This window comes from Protopterus annectens, chromosome 15.part0 (assembly GCF_019279795.1).
Source record: "Protopterus annectens isolate FY-2018-M chromosome 15.part0, PAN1.0, whole genome shotgun sequence".
NCBI classification, from domain to species: Eukaryota; Metazoa; Chordata; order Ceratodontiformes; family Protopteridae; genus Protopterus; species Protopterus annectens.
The window spans coordinates 674,373,575-674,399,851 of NC_056749.1; the positions used below are offsets into that span (position 1 = coordinate 674,373,575).

Below are 26,277 nucleotides of genomic sequence, written 5' to 3' on the forward strand. Positions count from 1 at the left end.
TTTTGTTTGTGGTCTGCATTGCCTTCTGTGTGAAGTCTGCATGTCCTTCCTGTGTCCCTGTGAGGTTTCAGCAGGTGCTGTGGTTTCTGCTGTCATTCCAAAGATGTACCATGGGTGAACTTGTGACCCCACAAATTGCCCTTAGATGTGCATGCTGTAAGTGACTCTGTCTTGGGATAGACTGGCATCCTAGCCAGGATTAGTTTCTCTTCCTTTTGTCCATTGATTTCTTGGATGGTCTCCATCTCCACACACAACCTTGAAATTGATGTAGCAGGTAATTGTAGAAAGAATGAATTACTTAATGTTGCCAGTATAAATGCCAAATAAATTTGCTTAGAGATGGGGAAAACTGGAGAGTACCAGGAGAAAATCTGTGAACGGACTGCAAAAAAATAAACTCCACACAGATCATAGAGAATCAAACCCAAAATTCTAGAGCTCTGGGGTAGAAAGTAGCACAACCACTGTGAAGTCAAAATACATTGCTCTAGCAGGATGAGGAACATTTCAGAGGATGCCTTATGTCCATCAGGTTGCCTAAACTGTAAGTGGATTTCCCTTTGGTGTACAGATGATAGTTGGCCCCTTTGCCAAAAGACAGTTTGTTTTAACAAGTACTGCTTGCATTCCTTTCAAGATGTCCTTCTGCTTTGCCTTGTAAGAATTATTAGGTATTCTGTACAGCTTGTAATCTTTCATTTATGTAATCTTTTTTAAACTTCAAAAGATGGAAATAACTACTCAATGTAATGTAGTATGCACTGTTTAACTTAAAGTATCCTTTTGGGGATTTTAAATTTATTCGAGAAGGTCTAACTCTCTTTAATCAGTCTGGGGAAATGAGCAAGTAGCCAAAAATAAAAAGAATAAAAAAAAAAAAAACAGAGAGATGAGAGATATGGAGAGAAGAAGGAAGCAGTGCCTTATCCACTGTCCGGTAACATTAAGATAGCTTGTCCTTTTATTACCTTCAGTGTTGGCAACCAGAGCAAATTGTAGTGCTTGGATATATGCTGGTATTTGCTGCCACCTGGTGGGGAGATATTTTTGCTGTTTTCTGACATACTATCTAGAGATAATGTGTTCACTTTTGTGGAACGATCTAAACTGAAATGTTTTCTCCTGACTGATAGCCGTTTAGACTCTATAAATGATCGTTACTAGTTATATTTTTCAGCTTTTGCATTGCGTTTTTGCTGTTGTCTCATGCAAGACTGCACAACATTAGAGTATGTATGTATTTATTTGTTTCCTTGTTTACTTGTGTAATGCACTGATCAGTATTGACCATTTGCAGCCATAGCCTGGATGAAAAAAATCATATTTTTAGTAGTAGCACAGAGAATGGCAAGTACTGATAATAAACCAACAAGAGTTTATAAAATCATATATACATATATATATATATAAATATATATATATATATATATATATATATATATATATATGTGTGTGTGTGTGTGAGAAACTATAAGTTGTAAGCAAATTAAACAGCAAAGGAACAGATTTTTGCTGTTTTGGACAGTACTGGTGTCACAGATCACTGTAGTTTACTGAATTTGGCATAGCTGGACAGATCTACTGGCAAGGGTAATAAGGTCACTGAGAGTCTGTGGTACAACATACTGCAGACATTGTGAATATGATCTATTTTTTTTAATTTATAAATAAATGATAGGAGCAAGGACATAGTACATAGTGCATGGTCCACCTTACTGGATAAGCAGATTTTTATCACAGAGAAATGTGTTCACTAGGCCATCCTGAAAATAGCCGATAAGTATCCTTTTGGAATCTTTACTTTAGAACTCAATTCCAGATTCCCAAAGAAAAGCACAGAACCACTTAAGGACTACACGGCTACCCATTCAGGCCTTGTGTGGTTAATAAACTTTAATTTCCTGGACTTTCTTTCTCATTTGTCCTCAAGCGTTGGCTTTCTCACCGTTGTACTGAAGATCAGTAAAAGACCTATTTTAAGTCCTCTTCAATCAGAGGACCTTAATGTTGAATTTCTTTTGCATGTCTTTGCCAGTATGATGTGGTCTGTACTGTAGTCATTTTCTGCTTGCAGGGCTTTTGGCCTTTCAGTCAGTCATGCAGGTGCCATACTTGGATTGAGCCTGTCTGCAGGTTGTGTTATACTTGTTTTCTTTGTTTAAATGTCACACTTCTGCATACATAAGCTGTGGTGTGTCGGTTACCTTCAGTTTACCGAACGTCCACTTCCCTGACACATCAGATCACCGACATTCACAAACTCAACGTTTCCCGTGAGGTAAGTAAACACTTGGCCACCCCCCTTACTAAATATATGAACTCCAAGAACGCACTACCACGGGGGTAAGGGACAGAGTTCAAGTAGATGGCCAAACGGTTACTTACCAAACGGGAAACATCAGCTTTCCAAATGTCAATGATCTGAAGTGTCGGTAAACTGCGGGTTGGGGATGTGAACAGTAAACTGAAGGTTACCCGTGGTGTGCACATTAGTTAAGGATGTTTCCCATCTTGGTCTCTTCCTCCTTTATTGTGCCTATCTTGAGATCTCAGTCACATCCACCCTCTGCAGTAAGCTCTACTTTGGAAGTGATCTTGTTTTCTTTTGGGATGTTTGTCAGGACTTCATTGCTGTTGCTTAGATTTGCTTATTTTATTTATTTTACATATGTTGACCGGGCTAGCCTAACTGGATATTTCTCCATTTTCAGTAGAGGCCCGGGGAGATAAGCTCCAAGACATGAATAAAATACAAATACCAAATTACAAACTACAAAAAGCAAAATAATTTGTAAGAAAAAAATAGCAAAAATAGTAAAAATATAATAAAAATAACCCAGCAATGGTAACATGTGCAGTAAGGCACTGACGGTAGCACAGGGTTTGTACAATGGTAATATGTGCAGTAAGGCATAGAGGTTAGCACTGGGTTTGTACAATGGTAATATATGCAGTAAGGCATAGAGGTTAGCACTGGGCATATAAAGAGGACAAGAGTCATAAACAGTGCAAAAAGAAGGTACAGGGACTAAGTACAGGTAAAGACAATAGTGGAGAAAGGAAGTTAGTTGTGAAGTGATTTTACTAAGCATTTATTAGAAAAAAAAGGTATATAAGGAGAAATGTAATGGTGCCCAATAGGGAGACATGAGAGAAGTATAGCAAGAAGGACGATGTGACATTGGGTAGTAAGCACAGGATAGGGACACATGAGAGAAGTATAGTAAGAAGGAAGATGTAACAGTGGGTAGTAAGCACAGGCTAGGGACACATGAGAGAAGTATAGTAAGAAGGAAGATGTAACAGTGGATAGTAAGCACAGGATAGGGAGACATGAGAGAAGTATAGTAAGAAGGGAGATGTAAAAGTGGATAGTAAGCACAGGATAGGGAGACATGAGAGAAGTATAGTAAGAAGGAAGATGTAACAGTGGATAGTAAGTACAGGATAGGGAGACATGAGAGAAGTATAGTAAGAAGGAAGATGTAACAGTGGATAGTAAGCACAGGATAGGGAGACATGAGAGAAGTATAGTAAGAAGGAAGATGTAACAGTGGATAGTAAGCACAGGATAGGGAGACATGAGAGAAGTATAGTAAGAAGGAAGATGTAACAGTGGATAGTAATCACAAGATAGGGAGACATGAGAGAAATATAGTAAGAAGGAAGATGTAACAGTGGATAGTAAGCACAGGATAGGGAAACATGAGAGAAGTATAGTAAGAAGGGAGATGTAAAAGTGGATAGTAAGCACAGGATAGGGAGACATGAGAGAAGTATAGTAAGAAGGAAGATGTAACAGTGGATAGTAAGCACAGGATAGGGAGACATGAGAGAAGTATAGTAAGAAGGAAGATGTAACAGTGGATAGTAAGCACAGGATAGGGAGACATGAGAGAAGTATAGTAAGAAGGAAGATGTAACAGTGGATAGTAAGCACAGGATAGGGAGACATGAGAGAAGTATAGTAAGAAGGAAGATGTAACAGTGGATAGTAAGCACAGGATAGGGAGACATGAGAGAAGTATAGTAAGAAGGAAGATGTAACAGTGGATAGTAAGCACAGGATAGGGAGACATGAGAGAAGTATAGTAAGAAGGAAGATGTAACAGTGGATAGTAAGCACAGGATAGGGAGACATGAGAGAAGTATAGTAAGAAGGAAGATGTAACAGTGGATAGTAAGCACAGGATAGGGAGACATGAGAGAAGTATAGTAAGAAGGAAGATGTAACAGTGGATAGTAAGCACAGGATAGGGAGACATGAGAGAAGTATAGTAAGAAGGAAGATGTAACAGTGGATAGTAAGCACAGGATAGGGAGACATGAGAGAAGTATAGTAAGAAGGAAGATGTAACAGTGGATAGTAAGCACAGGATAGGGAGACATGAGAGAAGTATAGTAAGAAGGAAGATGTAACAGTGGATAGTAAGCACAAGATAGGGAGACATGAGAGAAGTATAGTAAGAAGGAAGATGTAACAGTGGATAGTAAGCACAGGATAGGGAGACATGAGAGAAGTATAGTAAGAAGGAAGATGTAACAGTGGATAGTAAGCACAGGATAGGAGACATGAGAGAAGTATAGTAAGAAGGAAGATGTAACAGTGGATAGTAAGCACAGGATAGGGAGACATGAGAGAAGTATAGTAAGAAGGAAGATGTAACAGTGGATAGTAAGCACAGGATAGGGAGACATGAGAGAAGTATAGTAAGAAGGAAGATGTAACAGTGGATAGTAAGCACAGGATAGGGAGACATGAGAGAAGTATAGTAAGAAGGAAGATGTAACAGTGGATAGTAAGCACAGGATAGGAGACATGAGAGAAGTATAGTAAGAAGGAAGATGTAACAGTGGATAGTAAGCACAGGATAGGGAGACATGAGAGAAGTATAGTAAGAAGGAAGATGTAACAGTGGATAGTAAGCACAGGATAGGGAGACATGAGAGAAGTATAGTAAGAAGGAAGATGTAACAGTGGATAGTAAGCACAGGATAGGGAGACATGAGAGAAGTATAGTAAGAAGGAAGATGTAACAGTGGATAGTAAGCACAGGATAGGGAGACATGAGAGAAGTATAGTAAGAAGGAAGATGTAACAGTGGATAGTAAGCACAGGATAGGGAGACATGAGAGAAGTATAGTAAGAAGGAAGATGTAACAGTGGATAGTAAGCACAGGATAGGGAGACATGAGAGAAGTATAGTAAGAAGGAAGATGTAACAGTGGATAGTAAGCACAGGATAGGGAGACATGAGAGAAGTATAGTAAGAAGGAAGATGTAACAGTGGATAGTAAGCACAAGATAGGGAGACATGAGAGAAGTATAGTAAGAAGGAAGATGTAACAGTGGATAGTAAGCACAAGATAGGGAGACATGAGAGAAGTATAGTAAGAAGGAAGATGTAACAGTGGATAGTAAGCACAGGATAGGGAGACATGAGAGAAGTATAGTAAGAAGGAAGATGTAACAGTGGATAGTAAGCACAAGATAGGGAGACATGAGAGAAGTATAGTAAGAAGGAAGATGTAACAGTGGATAGTAAGCACAAGATAGGGAGACATGAGAGAAGTATAGTAAGAAGGAAGATGTAACAGTGGATAGTAAGCACAGGATAGGGAGACATGAGAGAAGTATAGTAAGAAGGAAAATGTAACAGTGGATAGTTAGCACAAGACAGGGAGACATGAGAGAAGTATGGTAAGAAGGAAGATGTAACAGTGGATAGTAAGCACAAGATATGGAGACATGAGAGAAGTATAGAAAGAAGGAAGATGTAACAGTGGATAGTAAGCACAGGATATGGAGACATGAGAGAAGTATAGTAAGAAGGAAGATGTAACAGTGGATAGTAAGCACAAGATAGGGAGACATGAGAGAAGTATAGTAAGAAGGAAGATGTAACAGTGGATAGTAAGCACAGGATAGGGAGACATGAGAGAAGTATAGTAAGAAGGAAGATGTAACAGTGGATAGTAAGCACAGGATAGGGAGACATGAGAGAAGTATAGTAAGAATGAAGATGTAACAGTGGATATTAAGCACAGGATAGGGAGACGTGAGAGAAGTATAGTAAGAAGGAAGATGTAACAGTGGATAGTAAGCACAGGATAGGGAGACATGAGAGAAGTATAGTAAGAAGGAAGATGTAACAGTGGATAGTAAGCACAGGATAGGGAGACATGAGAGAAGTATAGTAAGAAGGAAGATGTAACAGTGGATAGTAAGCACAGGATAGGGAGACATGAGAGAAGTATAGTAAGAAGGAAGATGTAACAGTGGATAGTAAGCACAGGATAGGGAGACATGAGAGAAGTATAGTAAGAAGGAAGATGTAACAGTGGATAGTAAGCACAGGATAGGGAGACATGAGAGAAGTATAGTAAGAAGGAAGATGTAACAGTGGATAGTAAGCACAGGATAGGGAGACATGAGAGAAGTATAGTAAGAAGGAAGATGTAACAGTGGATAGTAAGCACAGGATAGGGAGACATGAGAGAAGTATAGTAAGAAGGAAGATGTAACAGTGGATAGTAAGCACAGGATAGGGAGACATGAGAGAAGTATAGTAAGAAGGAAGATGTAACAGTGGATAGTAAGCACAGGATAGGGAGACATGAGAGAAGTATAGTAAGAAGGAAGGTGTAACAGTGGATAGTAAGCACAAGATAGGGAGACATGAGAGAAGTATAGTAAGAAGGAAGATGTAACAGTGGATAGGGAGACATGAAAGAAGTTTAGTAAGAAGGAGGTTGCAACAGTGGATAGTAATCACAAGATAGGGTGACATGAGAGAACTATAGTAAGAAGGAAGATGTAACAGTGGATAGTAAGCACAGGATAGGGAGACATGAGAGAAGTATAGTAAGAAGGAAGATGTAACAGTGGATAGTAAGCACAGGATAGGGAGACATGAGAGAAGTATAGTAAGAAGGAAGATGTAACAGTGGATAGTAAGCACAAGATAGGGAGACATGAGAGAAGTATAGTAAGAAGGAAGATGTAACAGTGGATAGTAAGCACAAGATAGGGAGACATGAGAGAAGTATAGTAAGAAGGAAGATGTAACAGTGGATAGTAAGCACAGGATAGGGAGACATGAGAGAAGTATAGTAAGAAGGAAGATGTAACAGTGGATAGTAAGCACAGGATAGGGAGACATGAGAGAAGTATAGTAAGAAGGAAGATGTAACAGTGGATAGTAAGCACAAGATAGGAGACATGAGAGAAGTATAGTAAGAAGGAAGATGTAACAGTGGATAGTAAGCACAGGATAGGGAGACATGAGAGAAGTATAGTAAGAAGGAAGATGTAACAGTGGATAGTAAGCACAAGATAGGGAGACATGAGAGAAGTATAGTAAGAAGGAAGATGTAACAGTGGATAGTAAGCACAAGATAGGGAGACATGAGAGAAGTATAGTAAGAAGGAAGATGTAACAGTGGATAGTAAGCACAGGATAGGGAGACGTGAGAAGTATAGTAAGAAGGAAGATGTAACAGTGGATAGTAAGCACAGGATAGGGAGACATGAGAGAAGTATAGTAAGAAGGAAGATGTAACAGTGGATAGTAAGCACAGGATAGGGAGACATGGGAGACATGAGATAAGTATAGTAAGAATGAAGATGTAACAGTGGATATTAAGCACAGGATAGGGAGACATGAGAGAAGTATAGTAAGAAGGAAGATGTAACAGTGGATAGTAAGCACAGGATAGGGAGACATGAGAGAAGTATAGTAAGAAGGAAGATGTAACAGTGGATAGTAAGCACAAGATAGGAAACGTGAGAAGTATAGTAAGAAGGAAGATGTAACAGTGGATAGTAAGCACAGGATAGGGAGACATGAGAGAAGTATAGTAAGAAGGAAGATGTAACAGTGGATAGTAAGCACAGGATAGGGAGACATGAGAGAAGTATAGTAAGAAGGAAGATGTAACAGTGGATAGTAAGCACAGGATAGGGAGACATGAGAGAAGTATAGTAAGAAGGAAGATGTAACAGTGGATAGTAAGCACAAGATAGGGAGACATGAGAGAAGTATAGTAAGAAGGAAGATGTAACAGTGGATAGTAAGCACAAGATAGGGAGACATGAGAGAAGTATAGTAAGAAGGAAGATGTAACAGTGGATAGTAAGCACAGGATAGGGAGACATGAGAGAAGTATAGTAAGAAGGAAGATGTAACAGTGGATAGTAATCACAGGATAGGGAGACGTGAAAAGTATAGTAAGAAAAAAGATGTAACAGCCGATACTGAGAACAAGATAGGGAGACATGAGAGAAGTATAGTAAGAAGGACGATGTAACAGTGGATGGATAGTAAGCACAGGATAGGAGACATGAGAGAAGTATAGTAAGAAGGAAGATGTAACAGTGGATAGTAAGCACAGGATAGGAGACATGAGAGAAGTATAGTAAGAAGGAAGATGTAACAGTGGATAGTAAGCACAGGATAGGGAGACATGAGAGAAGTATAGTAAGAAGGAAGATGTAACAGTGGATAGTAAGCACAAGATAGGGAGACATGAGAGAAGTATAGTAAGAAGGAAGATGTAACAGTGGATAGTAAGCACAGGATAGGGAGACATGAGAGAAGTATAGTAAGAAGGAAGATGTAACAGTGGATAGTAAGCACAAGATAGGGAGACATGAGAGAAGTATAGTAAGAAGGAAGATGTAACAGTGGATAGTAAGCACAGGATAGGGAGACATGAGAGAAGTATAGTAAGAAGGAAGATGTAACAGTGGATAGTAAGCACAGGATAGGGAGACATGAGAGAAGTATAGTAAGAAGGAAGATGTAACAGTGGATAGTAAGCACAAGATAGGGAGACATGAGAGAAGTATAGTAAGAAGGAAGATGTAACAGTGGATAGTAAGCACAGGATAGGGAGACATGAGAGAAGTATAGTAAGAAGGAAGATGTAACAGTGGATAGTAAGCACAGGATAGGGAGACATGAGAGAAGTATAGTAAGAAGGAAGATGTAACAGTGGATAGTAAGCACAGGATAGGGAGACATGAGAGAAGTATAGTAAGAAGGAAGATGTAACAGTGGATAGTAAGCACAAGATAGGGAGACATGAGAGAAGTATAGTAAGAAGGAAGATGTAACAGTGGATAGTAAGCACAAGATAGGGAGACATGAGAGAAGTATAGTAAGAAGGAAGATGTAACAGTGGATAGTAAGCACAGGATAGGGAGACATGAGAGAAGTATAGTAAGAAGGAAGATGTAACAGTGGATAGTAAGCACAGGATAGGGAGACATGAGAGAAGTATAGTAAGAAGGAAGATGTAACAGTGGATAGTAAGCACAGGATAGGGAGACATGAGAGAAGTATAGTAAGAAGGAAGATGTAACAGTGGATAGTAAGCACAAGATAGGGAGACATGAGAGAAGTATAGTAAGAAGGAAGATGTAACAGTGGATAGTAAGCACAGGATAGGGAGACATGAGAGAAGTATAGTAAGAAGGAAGATGTAACAGTGGATAGTAAGCACAGGATAGGGAGACATGAGAGAAGTATAGTAAGAAGGAAGATGTAACAGTGGATAGTAAGCACAAGATAGGAAACGTGAGAAGTATATTAAGAAGGAAGATGTAACAGTGGGTAGTAAGCACAGGATAGGGAGACATGAGAGAAGTATAGTAAGAAGGAAGATGTAACAGTGGATAGTAAGCACAGGATAGGAGACATGAGAGAAGTATAGTAAGAAGGAATATGTAACAGTGGATAGTAAGCACAGGATAGGGAGACATGAGATAAGTATAGTAAGAATGAAGATGTAACAGTGGATATTAAGCACAGGATAGGAAACGTGAGAAGTATAGTAAGAATGAAGATGTAACAGTGGATATTAAGCACAGGATAGGGAGACATGAGAGAAGTATAGTAAGAAGGAAGATGTAACAGTGGATAGTAAGCACAGGATAGGGAGACATGAGAGAAGTATAGTAAGAAGGAAGATGTAACAGTGGATAGTAAGCACAAGATAGGAAACGTGAGAAGTATATTAAGAAGGAAGATGTAACAGTGGGTAGTAAGCACAAGACAGGGAGACATGAGAGAAGTATAGTAAGAAGGAAGATGTAACAGTGGATAGTAAGCACAGGATAGGGAGACATGAGAGAAGTATAGTAAGAAGGAAGATGTAACAGTGGATAGTAAGCACAGGATAGGGAGACATGAGAGAAGTATAGTAAGAAGGAAGATGTAACAGTGGATAGTAAGCACAGGATAGGGAGACATGAGAGAAGTATAGTAAGAAGGAAGATGTAACAGTGGATAGTAAGCACAGGATAGGGAGACATGAGAGAAGTATAGTAAGAAGGAAGATGTAACAGTGGATAGTAAGCACAGGATAGGGAGACATGAGAGAAGTATAGTAAGAAGGAAGATGTAACAGTGGATAGTAAGCACAGGATAGGGAGACATGAGAGAAGTATAGTAAGAAGGAAGATGTAACAGTGGATAGTAAGCACAGGATAGGGAGACATGAGAGAAGTATAGTAAGAAGGAAGATGTAACAGTGGATAGTAAGCACAAGATAGGGAGACATGAGAGAAGTATAGTAAGAAGGAAGATGTAACAGTGGATAGTAAGCACAGGATAGGGAGACATGAGAGAAGTATAGTAAGAAGGAAGATGTAACAGTGGATAGTAAGCACAAGATAGGGAGACATGAGAGAAGTATAGTAAGAAGGAAGATGTAACAGTGGATAGTAAGCACAGGATAGGGAGACATGAGAGAAGTATAGTAAGAAGGAAGATGTAACAGTGGATAGTAAGCACAGGATAGGAGACATGAGAGAAGTATAGTAAGAAGGAAGATGTAACAGTGGATAGTAAGCACAGGATAGGGAGACATGAGAGAAGTATAGTAAGAAGGAAGATGTAACAGTGGATAGTAAGCACAAGGATAGGGAGACATGAGAGAAGTATAGTAAGAAGGAAGATGTAACAGTGGATAGTAAGCACAAGATAGGGAGACATGAGAGAAGTATAGTAAGAAGGAAGATGTAACAGTGGATAGTAAGCACAAGATAGGGAGACATGAGAGAAGTATAGTAAGAAGGAAGATGTAACAGTGGATAGTAAGCACAAGATAGGGAGACATAAGGAGACATGAGAGAAGTATAGTAAGAAGGAAGATGTAACAGTGGATAGTAAGCACAAGATAGGGAGACATGAGAGAAGTATAGTAAGAAGGAAGATGTAACAGTGGATAGTAAGCACAAGATAGGGAGACATGAGAGAAGTATAGTAAGAAGGAAGATGTAACAGTGGATAGTAAGCACAGGATAGGGAGACATGAGAGAAGTATAGTAAGAAGGAAGATGTAACAGTGGATAGTAAGCACAAGATAGGGAGACATGAGAGAAGTATAGTAAGAAGGAAGATGTAACAGTGGATAGTAAGCACAAGATAGGGAGACATGAGAGAAGTATAGTAAGAAGGAAGATGTAACAGTGGATAGTAAGCACAAGATAGGGAGACATGAGAGAAGTATAGTAAGAAGGAAGATGTAACAGTGGATAGTAAGCACAAGATAGGGAGACATGAGAGAAGTATAGTAAGAAGGAAGATGTAACAGTGGATAGTAAGCACAGGATAGGGAGACATGAGAGAAGTATAGTAAGAAGGAAGATGTAACAGTGGATAGTAAGCACAGGATAGGGAGACATGAGAGAAGTATAGTAAGAAGGAAGATGTAACAGTGGATAGTAAGCACAAGATAGGGAGACATGAGAGAAGTATAGTAAGAAGGAAGATGTAACAGTGGATAGTAAGCACAAGATAGGGAGACATGAGAGAAGTATAGTAAGAAGGAAGATGTAACAGTGGATAGTAAGCACAAGATAGGGAGACATGAGAGAAGTATAGTAAGAAGGAAGATGTAACAGTGGATAGTAAGCACAAGATAGGGAGACATGAGAGAAGTATAGTAAGAAGGAAGATGTAACAGTGGATAGTAAGCACAAGATAGGGAGACATGAGAGAAGTATAGTAAGAAGGAAGATGTAACAGTGGATAGTAAGCACAGGATAGGGAGACATGAGAGAAGTATAGTAAGAAGGAAGATGTAACAGTGGATAGTAAGCACAGGATAGGGAGACATGAGAGAAGTATAGTAAGAAGGAAGATGTAACAGTGGATAGTAAGCACAAGATAGGGAGACATGAGAGAAGTATAGTAAGAAGGAAGATGTAACAGTGGATAGTAAGCACAAGATAGGGAGACATGAGAGAAGTATAGTAAGAAGGAAGATGTAACAGTGGATAGTAAGCACAAGATAGGGAGACATGAGAGAAGTATAGTAAGAAGGAAGATGTAACAGTGGATAGTAAGCACAGGATAGGGAGACATGAGAAGTATAGTAAGAAGGAAGATGTAACAGTGGATAGTAAGCACAGGATAGGGAGACATGAGAGAAGTATAGTAAGAAGGACGATGTAACAGTGTATAGTAAGCACAAGATAGGGAGACATGAGAGAAGTATAGTAAGAAGGACGATGTAACAGTGGATAGTAAGCACAGGATAGGGAGACATGAGAGAAGTATAGTAAGAAGGAAGATGTAACAGTGGATAGTAAGCACAAGATAGGGAGACATGAGAGAAGTATAGTAAGAAGGAAGATGTAACAGTGGATAGTAAGCACAAAATAGGGAGACATGAGAGACGTATAGTAAGAAGGAAGATGTAACAGTGGATAGTAAGCACAAGATAGGGAGACATGAGAGAAGTATAGTAAGAAGGAAGATGTAACAGTGGATAGTAAGCACAGGATAGGGAGACATGAGAGAAGTATAGTAAGAATGAAGATGTAACAGTGGATAGTAAGCACAAGATAGGGAGACATGAGAGAAGTATAGTAAGAAGGAAGATGTAACAGTGGATAGTAAGCACAAGATAGGGAGACATGAGAGAAGTATAGTAAGAAGGATGATGTAACAGTGGATAGTAAGCACAAGATAGGGAGACATGAGAGAAGTATAGTAAGAAGGACGATGTAACAGTGTATAGTAAGCACAAGATAGGGAGACATGAGAGAAGTATAGTAAGAATGAATATGTAACAGTGGATAGTAAGCACAAGATAGGGAGACATGAGAGAAGTATAGTAAGAAGGACGATGTCACAGTGGATAGTAAGCACAGGATAGGGAGACATGAGAGATGTATAGTAAGAAGGAAGATGTAACAGTGGATAGTAAGCACAGGATAGGGAGACATGAGAGAAGTATAGTAAGAAGGACGATGTAACAGTGTATAGTAAGCACAAGATAGGGAGACATGAGAGAAGTATAGTAAGAAGGAAGATGTAACAGTGGATAGTAAGCACAGGATAGGGAGACATGAGAGAAGTATAGTAAGAAGGAAGATGTAACAGTGGATAGTAAGCACAGGATAGGGAGACATGAGAGAAGTATAGTAAGAAGGACGATGTAACAGTGGATAGTAAGCACAGGATAGGGAGACATGAGAGAAGTATAGTAAGAAGGAAGATGTAACAGTGGATAGTAAGCACAGGATAGGGAGACATGAGAGATGTATAGTAAGAAGGAAGATGTAACAGTGGATAGTAAGCACAGGATAGGGAGACATGAGAGAAGTATAGTAAGAAGGAAGATGTAACAGTGGTAGTAAGCACAGGATAGGGAGACATGAGAGAAGTATAGTAAGAAGGAAGATGTAACAGTGGATAGTAAGCACAGGATAGGGAGACATGAGAGAAGTATAGTAAGAAGGAAGATGTAACAGTGGATAGTAAGCACAGGATAGGGAGACATGAGAGAAGTATAGTAAGAAGGAAGGTGTAACAGTGGATAGTAAGCACAGGATAGGGAGACATGAGAGAAGTATAGTAAGAAGGAAGATGTAACAGTGGATAGTAAGCACAGGATAGGGAGACATGAGAGAAGTATAGTAAGAAGGAAGATGTAACAGTGGATAGTAAGCACAGGATAGGGAGACATGAGAGAAGTATAGTAAGAAGGAAGATGTAACAGTGTATAGTAAGCACAAGATAGGGAGACATGAGAGAAGTATAGTAAGAAGGAAGATGTAACAGTGGATAGTAAGCACAGGATAGGGAGACATGAGAGAAGTATAGTAAGAAGGAAGATGTAACAGTGGATAGTAAGCACAGGATAGGGAGACATGAGAGAAGTATAGTAAGAAGGAAGATGTAACAGTGGATAGTAAGCACAGGATAGGAGACATGAGAGAAGTATAGTAAGAAGGAAGATGTAACAGTGGATAGTAAGCACAGGATAGGGAGACATGAGAGAAGTATAGTAAGAAGGAAGATGTAACAGTGGATAGTAAGCACAGGATAGGGAGACATGAGAGAAGTATAGTAAGAAGGAAGATGTAACAGTGGATAGTAAGCACAGGATAGGGAGACATGAGAGAAGTATAGTAAGAAGGAAGATGTAACAGTGGATAGTAAGCACAGGATAGGGAGACATGAGAGAAGTATAGTAAGAAGGACGATGTGACAGTGGATAGTAAGCACAGGATAGGCAAGGTCAAGTGTAAAGAGATAGATGACTAGTCTGGTTTGGTACAGGGGCATAGCCAGTATGATTTAAGGTAAAATTTAAGTCTATTTTTGAAGTGTGATAAGGAAGTAAGTGAGGAGAGGTCATTAGGGAGAAGATTCCAGGATTTACCTACAGTATAAGAAAAGAGAGAATCCCCAACCCTATTATTAGATTTGGAGGTGTGTACAAGAAGTTTGTGTGAGGAGCCGTAGAGACTTCAGACTTTTAAAGGGGGTAATGACGCTAAATAAACTAGGGGTATTAGAAGGTTTGTAAAGAATGTTGTGGGCAATGGTTAGTTGGTGAAATTTAATCCGGTGTTGTAGTTCTAACCATAGTAGCTGATTTAGATTTATACAATGGTGTGTTCTAAATGGGTTTCCTGTTGCAAATCTTGCAATGTTATTATAGGATGATTTCAATTTGCTGAAGGCACTCTTGGGTAGATTAGTAAAAATAGGAGAAGCGTAAAGGAGTGTTGAGATCAAATGAGTGTGAGCTATAGTAGTTTTGGCAGTAGGACAAAGGAAGGGTTTAATCCTATAGAGAGTGCCGATTTTTTTGTTGACAGTCTGTATAGTATTGTTGATATGGATGTCGAAGTTCAGATTATTGTCGATGGTGACACCTAGTTTACTAATAGTGTCATCAGCTTTAAATGGTAGGGCATTTATGCTGATAAATGTGACAGGCTGACATTTATTAACCTTGCGGTCGTACCTCTCAACCTCTTAACACAAGAAATCTGGACAAAGCATGTAATAATGGGGGGACAAAGGCCCAAAAATAGGGGCAGATTTTAAACATTGCTCATATAAACTTAGAAAGTTGCTAAAATAACAATTAATGTTAACATACGTTTTTAGAAGTATATGAAGTCTGAAACTCAAATGTATGTCATTATTTAGTGATTTCAGTCTTCAGTGATTTTGCCAAAAAAAGACAATTTTTTTGAGGATCAGACCAAAAATACAACAAAAATATCTGGAAATTCTGTAAAAATGTGTACAGTTAAGAGGTATGCTTGAGGTAGAGCTATATGGGATAACAGTAGATGCCTGTAAGTAGTTTTCATAGAGTCATAGATGTCTCAGGGAAACTTAGTCTTAGAACTGTATGCTAGTTCCCACCCTTAAACCGTACCCCCCCCCTTTTTCAGGGAGGGCTAGGGCAGTCAATCCTGGTGTAAATGTGTGGAAACGATGCAGTCATCTATGTTCCATATGATGGATGCTAGTGAGTCACATTGAATAACTTGCAGGGGAAGTCTGTTTGAGGTGTGTGATAAATCTGCATAGGTTCATAGGTAGGTACTAGGCTATTGGCCCTAGGGCATAATTAAGCCTAGCCAAAATGTTTCTGCTTTTGCCTCCCTCCCACGTGGAGTTACCTGCGCCTATGTCAAGCAGGGCCACAGAAGTGATTCCCGGGGTGAATTTCCTGTTTCCCATCCTCTCATCAAGATTCCTCTTGAAGAGCGCTAATGAGGAGCTCTGCCTCACATATATGGGGACCTTATTCCAGAGCAAGGGGAGCCTCTGGGACACGAATCTATCCCTCCAACAAGTCATGTTTATTGTTGATGTCAGGTTTATGTCCCTTGAGCGTGTAGCTCTGGTGGATTGGGTTTTCCTTAGGTGGAGCATTTCTAGCAATTCGGGGTTTGACATTGCCTTGTATGTCAGGCAGAGATCACCTCTGAGTAGCCGGTACGCGACCGAGTACAGTTTGAGTTTTTTAGCCTCATGGCATAAGGCATCTGTTTAAGGCCTGTTACCCTCTTTGTGAGGTACTTTTGTGGCCTCTCCAGTTGTTGTAGATGTCTTGTAAGGTACATCCTGAACGGGGCATTATATTCAATAATGGGTCTAATGAGAGATGAGTAGAGGGGGACAATAACTTCTCTATTCCTAGATGCAAACCCCTTTGTGATAAGGTGGGCCATGTAGAAGGATTTTCTAACCACTTTAGCAATGTGGTTTTCGAAGGAGATGTTACTATCCACCTGTGTCCCCATGTCTCTCATCACACCCTCTGCGATAAATGGGCTGCCACCTGTGTTGTAATTCATTGGTACTTGTTTTTTTCCCAAAAGGGATAACAATGCACCTTTTGGCATTTAGCTTGAGGCCATGATTTTGGCACCACGTATCTGTATCCGTGAGACCCTTTTGAAGGATGTGTACGTCAGTAGGAGTCTCAATTATGGCACCCAGTTTGCAGTTATCTGCGAACTTTGTTAGCCATAGTCCCTCCATGTTTGCTTGTACCTCCGAGAAGTAGATACTGAACAGGAGGGGGTCCCAAGACTGAGCCCTATGGTACTCCACTAGTCACAGATTTGGAGTCGGATCTAGCGTTTCCTATTCTCACTGAATGTGTTCTATCCAAGAGCCAGTTAGCAACCCATCTTGTAACGTAGGGGTTTATATTTAGGTTGGTGAGTTTGTTTATAATTCCCGAGTGGGGAATGGTATCAAATGCCTTTGCAAGATCAAGGTATGCTGTGTGAACCACCTTTCCCTCATCTATTGCTTTAGTGACCATTTCGAAAAAGTCAACCAGATTTAGGAGACATGACCTTCCCTTTATGAACCCAAACTGGGTGAGGTCTAGTGTTTGTAGGTTCCCAATGTCGTTGTTTATGAGTTCCATAACATTGCGCTCCATGGCCTTGCAGACGAGGCTCGTCAGGCTGATGGGGCAGTAGTTCCCGGGATCAGTGGTGGCACCTCCTTTGTGGAGTGGGATAACTGTTGCCATGTGCCCCTCTGTGAGCACATAGCCTGAGTTGAGGCTGTGGTGGAACATGGTAGTAAGGTGAGTTTTCAAGTTCATGTAACATGCAGCCTGGGATGCTGTCTGGTCCCATGGCTGCTCTGTTTTCTTGCCTTGGAGAGTGCTTTTTTCACCTGGGTGTCTGTGATTTTAGGGGCAGCACTATCGTCTGGTATAGATATGGGCCCTTTAGCGGGTGAGGGTGGGGTGAATTTTGCACTGAACTTATCTGCCAGTATATTGGCGACATCAGTTGGTTCTGTGAACTTTGAACCGTTATGCTGTAGCTCAGAGTAGATCTGAGAGTTGCTGTTTAGGTTTGTGACATAGCTAAAAAATGCTTTGTGGTTGTCTTTGGTTTCTGTTGCAGTTTTTCTTCCAAAGCTGCAAATCTGCATCTCTACCTTCTTTAACTATCTATTGATGAAGATTTAAGTTCTTGTTTCTGCTATGAGTGAAAGTATTAGATTTGCAGTGTACAGGTGATGTGTGCATGACAGACAAAAAAAACTAATCATTTGGAACAAGTTGTAATTTCAAGCCAGGCAAAATAAATAATTCCAGTCTGAAAGGAAGAGATTTTATCCTTCAGACTTTTTCAAGCAAAAACATTTTTAATTACAGAAAAACATAAACCATTTCACATGAAGTACATTCTTTAAACCAATGAAGAAAGCATATCTAGAAATGTCTCCATAGCTGTATAACACTGCTGCTGTTAAAGTAGTGTGTGTGTGTGTGTGTGTGTGTGTGTGTGTGTGTGTGTGTGTGTGTGTGTGTGTGTGTATATACTTATACTGTACACACACGCATATATGGAATCACAGAGAAGTCATTGGTGCATTTTTATAGTTTCATTAATTCATGTTTATTAGCATTCATGGTTTCTTTGTGTATTGTATATCATGATTGTGTAACATAAAATCCACTGTCTGTACGTTAAGTGATACTGTTAAAGTTAACTGGCTTTTCAATGTTTTTTTAAATATAGTGTGAATCTTTTCAGAATAAATCCACCATAGCAAGACAGAGATGGAAAGAAAGGGGGCATACAGAGGAAAAGGAGGCGCCCCAGTCAAGCATAATGATTAGATATAATAAATACAAAATAAACAGTCATCTGCATACAATACAAATTAAAACATATGCCCTAATTTTTATTTTATGAACGAAAAAGTTCTCATTAAATTATTATTTCAGTGGAATAATTTGACTGACATACACATAGTTATGCTGAATAATAAACATATGACTATACTGATTTTTAACTAAAAACTAGCTATAAACACATTTTCCAATTTTTAGATTAACTTAATTGCAATAAAATCAAACAAAAAAAGAATAAAAAACATATAACAAATTATTGTGTAGAAGGTCACTATGCTATAGGAAAGCAACAAATAAAATCATAATATGTAGCTAACTGCTATTGAATATTTTATATTTACATTCTGCTCTGAGTAAAAACTTGCCATGTAAAGAAGACCATCCAAAACTAAGACCTTCCCTTTTAAGGTTAGCTACTGGAATGTACATTAAAGCGTTCTGCATATGTCAGTACATTGAAAGCATTCTGCATATATCAGGACAGTACATGTTCATTTGCCTTGTACCCAGTCTTAACTAAAATATTAAAACGTAAAAGCTGGTAAGAAAACTGCTGCTGCTTTTGTAGGAAGTTGGAACTACTTTGTTGCTGGTACCCGTCTTGGAGTATAAGTGGTGATGTACCATGTACTGGTGAAGTGTGTCAGCTATTTTGGTAAATAACACAGTACACAGATAGAATCATTTCTGTTACATTTTGAAGTGTGATCCTAAGTGTCATTCCTCTGTACCTCTGCTGCTTTCTTTTCGTTAAAAGTGTATTTTTTTTTTCTTTTTCTTGCAGTTTTTACACATGTTCACAGACTTTCTGTCCTTCATGGTTTTGTTCAACTTCATCATCCCAGTGTCCATGTATGTAACCGTGGAAATGCAGAAGTTTTTCGGCTCGTTCTTTATTTCCTGGGATGAAGAGATGTATGACGAAAAAATACAAGAGGGTGCACTGGTGAACACATCAGACCTTAATGAAGAACTTGGCCAGGTTAGGTGATGACCTTTTCTATTTACATGTGCGTGTTGTACATATCTGCTCGTGGTGACTTAACATACAGCTTGTCAGAGTATGTGACTTTGAGCCTTCCTCCAAGGTATCAAAAGTCACTGAACCTGCTGTAGATATAAAGTACTTTGGCCTTCCTTATTTGAAGACGGATTCTTCAACGGCACACAATCTCACATACTTGATATAACAAAGGTTTGGCTTAGTACATTTTTCTGTTATTATTGTTTTCCATTCAAATACACATATCTGATGTTAGCCTTCATTTAGCTTGATTCCACATTAAACAATATGTCATGATTAGAATTTTAAGTGCACAGTTTTTTGTTTTTTTTTTAATTTTGCTCTGGTATCTCCTAAGGTGACCCAGTCCTTGCTAGTAAGTCTGTTCTCACCACTTGAAAAAATACTGAGTTAATACATCTTTAAAGCTAAGCCAATATATATTTTGGATGGGGGTCCATGATTGCTTTGACACTGCTGTGCCCCGTGGACACCATCTGTGACTGTGTGACTCAATGGACTCTATCCTGATATAAAACATTTTTTGCTTGGAAGGCAGAATTAAGTGTACTTGCTGCCTTTTAGTTTTCTTCAAAAGATTCAGAAAATCATATGTATGTATGATGATATTTATCTTGACTTCATTCTGCTTAACCATAACATGTTGCAAGAGGGTACTGCGGAAATAATTGATAACACTGCTGTTAGAACAATGGGTCTTATCTGATTTGCACAGCTGATCCACCAGGGTGAGCTAATATTTACCAAGCATGTTGTCAGGAGCTTACAAAACAATGCACAGTGACTGAAAATAAAGTGGTATAATAGTGCAACTGATGTTCCACTGTGGATTTCAGTTCTAATGCATTGCTTATTCTCACAGTATAATATTAATGATATAACTTATTGTCACACTGTAGGATTAATTATATAACTGCTCAGGTTCCATGATCATACTGTTGCCATAAATACACGTTATTGCTAAGACTGTGATACTGCAGTAGGAGTAAGATTGGTTTATTAACTTGGCTATGGATAGTTCTTTTAGTATGAGGTTCTACCTGAACGATATGAACACGTAGTAGCTCATGGTAGCTTGTGTTGGGTGATGGGATTTGTAAAATGTTAAGGAGGTATGTATATTATCATCACCCCCCCCCCCTTTATTTGACAGACATGTCTGACTATCCCATTTCTTCTCTCATGCAATCCATGCATCTCTTAGCTGGACATCTTCATTTTGTCTTGCCTTCATCCTTCCTGTCCCTCCCAAATCTGCTTTACCAAACCATCTTTTGTTTTCCTATACATGACTGAACCACTGCAAATTGTTTTCCTTGACTTTCCGTGCAACAGGGGCTACAACTCTGGTGTCCTCATTTCTTTCTTTCTCCCACACTGTGCATCATATTACCCATATCAGGCACTTCATCTCCATTACCTCAAGCTTCCTCAACTGCTCTGCCTTCATTGCTCAGGTTACTCTGCCATATAGAAGCAGTGTTGGCCATTTTTCTGTTGTTCACTACCCCGGTTGTCTACATTCATTTTGTTTCTAGCTTTGACCTCTGCATTTAGATTTCCATTCTCCTCAGTTACTCCTCCTCGTTACGTGAAGTTAACCCATTCCTCTATTTATTTATTTGTATTCATTTATTGACATTTGTTGACTGGGGAAGTCTGACTGGGTAAAAGGTATTTTCAGCAGAGGCCTTCATATTACAAACATTTTAAAAGACATAATTTACAGCCAAATGATAGTGTTCTGAGTACAGTAGATATTACAAACAATTTAAAAGACATAATTTACAATCAGATAGTACAATGTACTGAGTACAAATAGTAGATGAGAAAAGATAAAAGTTTTTACAGTTAGCTTAGGTTAAGAAGTGGTTGCTGACATTGAATAATTAAATATTTAATTTAATTGAATAATAAAACTAGGTTGTATTTTACGAGGCAAGAGAATAAACATATTTAGTAAGATTCCAGCAACAAACGAATAGGAAGACACAGAGACAGCTGATATATCCAGTTCAAAACTTTTACTGCAGTGCAACAAAACACAAGCGCTTTCACCAAACAGGCATCATCAAGTGTATTACAAAAGCACTAACAAACACACCCCTATTTATACATCAAATGTCACATGATACAAATTAAAATTTAAAACCACAAATTTAAAGACACAACACATATAAAAGACATATAGATTTAATTTAAAAACATACATAAATAATACATACTAAAACTATACTTCAATACTAATAACTACCTTCTTAGGGGACTCTTCTTTAATTTGGGTAGTAATGGAACTGATTCATTAAGCCCATGTCCTACATCAGCTCTAAACCTTACTATCTATGAGGATTTCAAATCCTTGGTCTTAGCACGTATATCACCCTGCCTCACATTCTCATAAACCCTAGCAAATACTAAAAATTTAAAGACATGACTAGAGTCAGTACTCAAAACATAATAATGACACCGAAAGACCTGAACTGAGACAATAAATCCAACCACAGGACCACCAGAGTAACTTTGTTAAGCGCTTTCACTCACTTTAATGCACATGAGCTTCATCAGAACAAACATTACATTCATTACAAACTGCTTAAATACCACTTGATATCAAATCACATGACTTTCCATTTAAAAACCTTAAAGTAACCTTTCTGTTTGTATTCAAATTTTTTTTTTTAAATAAATAATATTGATCAAATGATTAATGTACATATTTCTGACTTAACATATAATCTAATGATTTAAATATATATATATATATATATATATATATGTATAAATTAACAAATAAAAATTTAATTTATACAATTATTTAATTCTGGCCATCTGCAGAAAACTTTTCATGTTGACTGCCCCATTGAGGCCAGGAGGTTCATCAGCTATTAACAATATTTTCCACAAACTTTCCTTACACTCCAAAAGTGTCTTATAGTCCCCAGAGAACAAGTCAGTGTCGACCCTTTCCAAAACAAAAAAAAGAAAAGTTCTTAAACAAAACACATTCCGTGGCATGAACAGTGAGAGCATTGTTGACATCTTTTTTCTTTATGGCTAAACTATGCTCATAACTTCTTTTGTTTAATGCTCTAATCATTTTCCCAATATAAAATTTTTGGCATGTATCACATGTTGCACAATATACCACATTGGTCGTACTACAATCATATCGCGCTCTAGCCACAAACTTTCTTTTTAAATGTTTAAATTCTAAGCTAGACACTTTACTCCTGTATCTACACTGTCTGCATCTACCACATGAAAAACTTCCAACTGAACAAATCACTGAACTTGCGATCTGATTTCTCTTGGATTCTAGAATTTGCTTAATACTAGTGACCTTTTTGTAACAAAAAAATGGTTTCTCACCTAAAATCGTGACTAATTCTGTATTGCCCGTTATTACCTTCCAATGTTCCATGAGAATCTTTCTTATTACACTCATCTCATTACAAATAGTTATAGGAAAAGCTAACGTAAAATTCGTATATCCATTATTTGTAACACTGTGAGATGTAACCCTTAGAGTGACATCATTGTCCAAAATTGAACGTGCAGAAGTCACTCTAAGCTGTTTAACTTCCTGAACTGTCTTGCAAAGCCAGTTCAAATCATAACCTCTTTGTTGAAAAATAGCTTAACAATTTATCTACCTCTTCTAAAAAAATCGAATGTTCAGTGGTCAATCTACTGAGTCGTATGAACTGACCTTTGACAACCCCACTTTTCAGAAGAACAGGATGTAAACTCTCTCTGTGTAAATATTGATTGACAAAGGTATTCTTTCTAAATGTCTGACTTTGAAATCTCAGGGTGTTGATGTCAAAGGTGAGATGTAAATCCAAAAAATCTATGGAGTCCCCAAAACTACCAATAGTAAAATTCAAAAAGGTAGTACTACTATTAAGATGTTCATGTGGTCATTGCAACTGGTGTGTATATATTGACAGCAGTTGCAAATTTGAACATCCCGACCAAGGTAGATGTTATAATTTCACAATTGCAGCTACATGTAATACACATATTGTTTATTTAGCTTACTGCATTGTATGCAAAAAGTTTTACATAGGTAAGACTGACCATCCTTCAGAGAACGCATAAGAGAACATATCTACCACATTAATAAAGGTAATGCGGTTAGTGCATTGGCGAAGCATGTTTTGAGTACTGACTCTAGTCATGGTTTTAAATTTTTAGTAATTGCTAGGGTTTATGAGAATGTGAGGCAGGGTGATGTACGTGCTAAGACCGAGGATTTGGAATCCTCGTGGATAGTGAGGTTTAGGGTGATGTAGGACATGAGTGATATACGTGCTAAGACCGATGATTTGGAATCCTCGTGGATAGTGAGGTTTAGGGCTGATGTAGGACATGGGTGATATACATGTGGACCGAGGATTTGGAATCCTCATGGATAGTGAGGTTTAGGGCTGATGTAGGACATGGGTGATATACGTGCTAAGACCGAGGATTTGGAATCCTCATGGATAGTGAGGTTTAGGGCTGATGTAGGATATGGGCTTAATGAATCAGTTCCATTACTACCCAAATTAAAGAAGAGACCCCTAAGAAGGTAGTTATTAGTATGGAAGTATAGTTTTAGTATGTATTATTTATGTATGTTTTTAAATTAAATCTATATGTCTTTTATATGTGTTGTGTCTTTAAACTTGTGGTTTTAAATTTGAATTTGTATCATGTGACATTTGATGTATAAATAGGGGTGTGTTTGTTAGTGTTTTTGTAATACACCTGATGATGCCTGTTTGGTGAAAGTGCTTGTGTTTTGTTGCATTGCAGTAAAGGTTTTGAGCTGGATTTATCAGCTGTCTCTGTGTCTTCCTATTTTGTTTGTTGCTGGAATTTGTACTTTGGACACAGTAAGTGAGCCTTTCATAGTGATAGTAGTGTTTGTAGTGATATTTAGTAAGATGATAGAAAAAAAGGAAGGTAGATTAGCAGTTAGAGATATGTCATAAGAGCAGAGGGTGGGATGGGATGAGTCAGTAAGTGAGAGGGATTATTAGCAGGGATAAGAGAAGAGAGACAGGTAAGGAAAGGGGGAAGTAAAAAGGATGGAATGAAAGGAGAAACTGAGTCAGAGAGAGAGATTGACAGAAAGATGGAGGGAGTGCATGATAGGAAGAAGAATAAAGTTAACGAGTTAGCCAAGTGTACTGCATGAACAGAACCATGAGTTATATGTGAAATATTTTATGAAGGTCGTGAGATATTAGGGGAGCTTGTAATAGTTATAGGAATTTGATTCCGAGCTTTACATACACAGAAAGAATAAAGGCTTTGGCTGGCAGCATTATGTGCCTTGCGGGTGGAGAGCATTTGTTTTGTCATTAGAATATAGTATGGTTTGGAGATGATAGTCTTTTGAAGTGTGCTAAGTGAGGGGCAATCAGTGGGTTTGTTCAGAAACTTTTAGGCAGTGAGTAGTTGAGTGTAATTTAGATACTGGAGGAGTTCTAACCAGTTGATTTCTCTGAAGGCTGAGCAGTGATGGGTGAAATGAGGTTTACTAGCAGCAATGCAGCAGAGAGCAATTTTATTTCAACATTGTCAAGTTTAGACTTTACTGATGATTGGAGGTTGGGAAATATACGTACACCATGGAGGAGAGAAGGCAATACAAAGGTGTTTGTAAGGGTTACTTTGGTTGATTTGGTCAGGTATTGTTCAGTTCTATATGTCATGCCTTATACCCCATGACTTGGGAGGAGTCTGCACTCCTACATCCCAGTACTTATGTATGCCAACTCTGAGGTTGCTGTGTCTCTGGAAGGAGAGGAATTCCCATGATGCACCCCAGTCTTCCAGGCCAGAGCCTGGTAGCTGCACATTAGTGATTGAACAAGAGCGTTGATCACCATTATCTCACAAACAAGCCTGGAACCCTTTGTTACTCTATGTACCTGTTTTGAGGGCAAATATGCTTAATTACTAGTGCAGTAAGACAATTGAAAGGGCAGCCACTGTGGTTAGGAAATGGGGTGCTTACATCTGGGAGCTTGACCGTAGAGGTAAGAAAGAACCAAGTAGGACAGTAAGCATAACATGTGCATAATGTTACTGTACATGAGCTCTCTGTCTCATATATACACACACACACACACACACACACACACACACACACACACACACACACACACACACACACACACCACCCTCATGTTATTTTGCAGAGTAGTCACAAGGTTTTCTTTTTTTTTCCTAGGTTGAATACGTCTTTACAGATAAAACTGGAACACTTACAGAAAACAACATGGAGTTCATCGAGTGCTGCATAGATGGATACAGATACAGTCATAAGGATCCCTTTACAGAAGTAGATGGCTTTTGCTCTACTGATGGACCAATCACAAAACTGTATGGGCGAGCTGAAAAGGTACAAAGCTGGTACTTTTCATTGTGATCACCACAGATATAGCAATGTCAGTGGGAAACAACTGCATGAATCCTAATTGTAAATCAGAATCATCATATTTTCTGAAAGGTAGAGGTAGTCCCGTAGGAGATCAGTTTGAGTGCTTTATTTGTTCTAGAAAAATCCACTTGTGCTATGTTTATTTACTGGGTGACTTGATGGTCAGCAGATTCACAGGGTCACTAATGCCCTTTTAGTTGGAGTGCCATGAGTAGCAGAATGCAGTAAATGTGTTACTATATAGCAGTACACTAACTGAAAAGCTTTATAGTAATAAATGTAAATGAGTGAAGGCCAACATTACAGCAACAGGTGACCCAGTGCTACTAGAAGAAACTGAGCAGTGATTAATAATGAACTACTGACACCATGAAAC

At 38.6% G+C, this 26,277-nt stretch overlaps 1 protein-coding gene across 4 annotated transcripts in view; it reads left to right on the plus strand.

Moving 5' to 3' along the window:
* Window positions 1-26,277, plus strand: part of ATP11C (ATPase phospholipid transporting 11C) — a 1,720,948-nt gene that overhangs the window by 1,354,728 nt on the left and 339,943 nt on the right. For all 4 annotated transcript variants that reach the window (XM_044057530.1, XM_044057531.1, XM_044057529.1 and 1 more), the window contains 2 exons: window positions 19,226-19,423; window positions 25,692-25,862. In XM_044057530.1, the coding sequence (XP_043913465.1) occupies window positions 19,226-19,423; window positions 25,692-25,862 (369 nt within the window). The remainder of the gene's footprint in view (window positions 1-19,225; window positions 19,424-25,691; window positions 25,863-26,277) is intronic.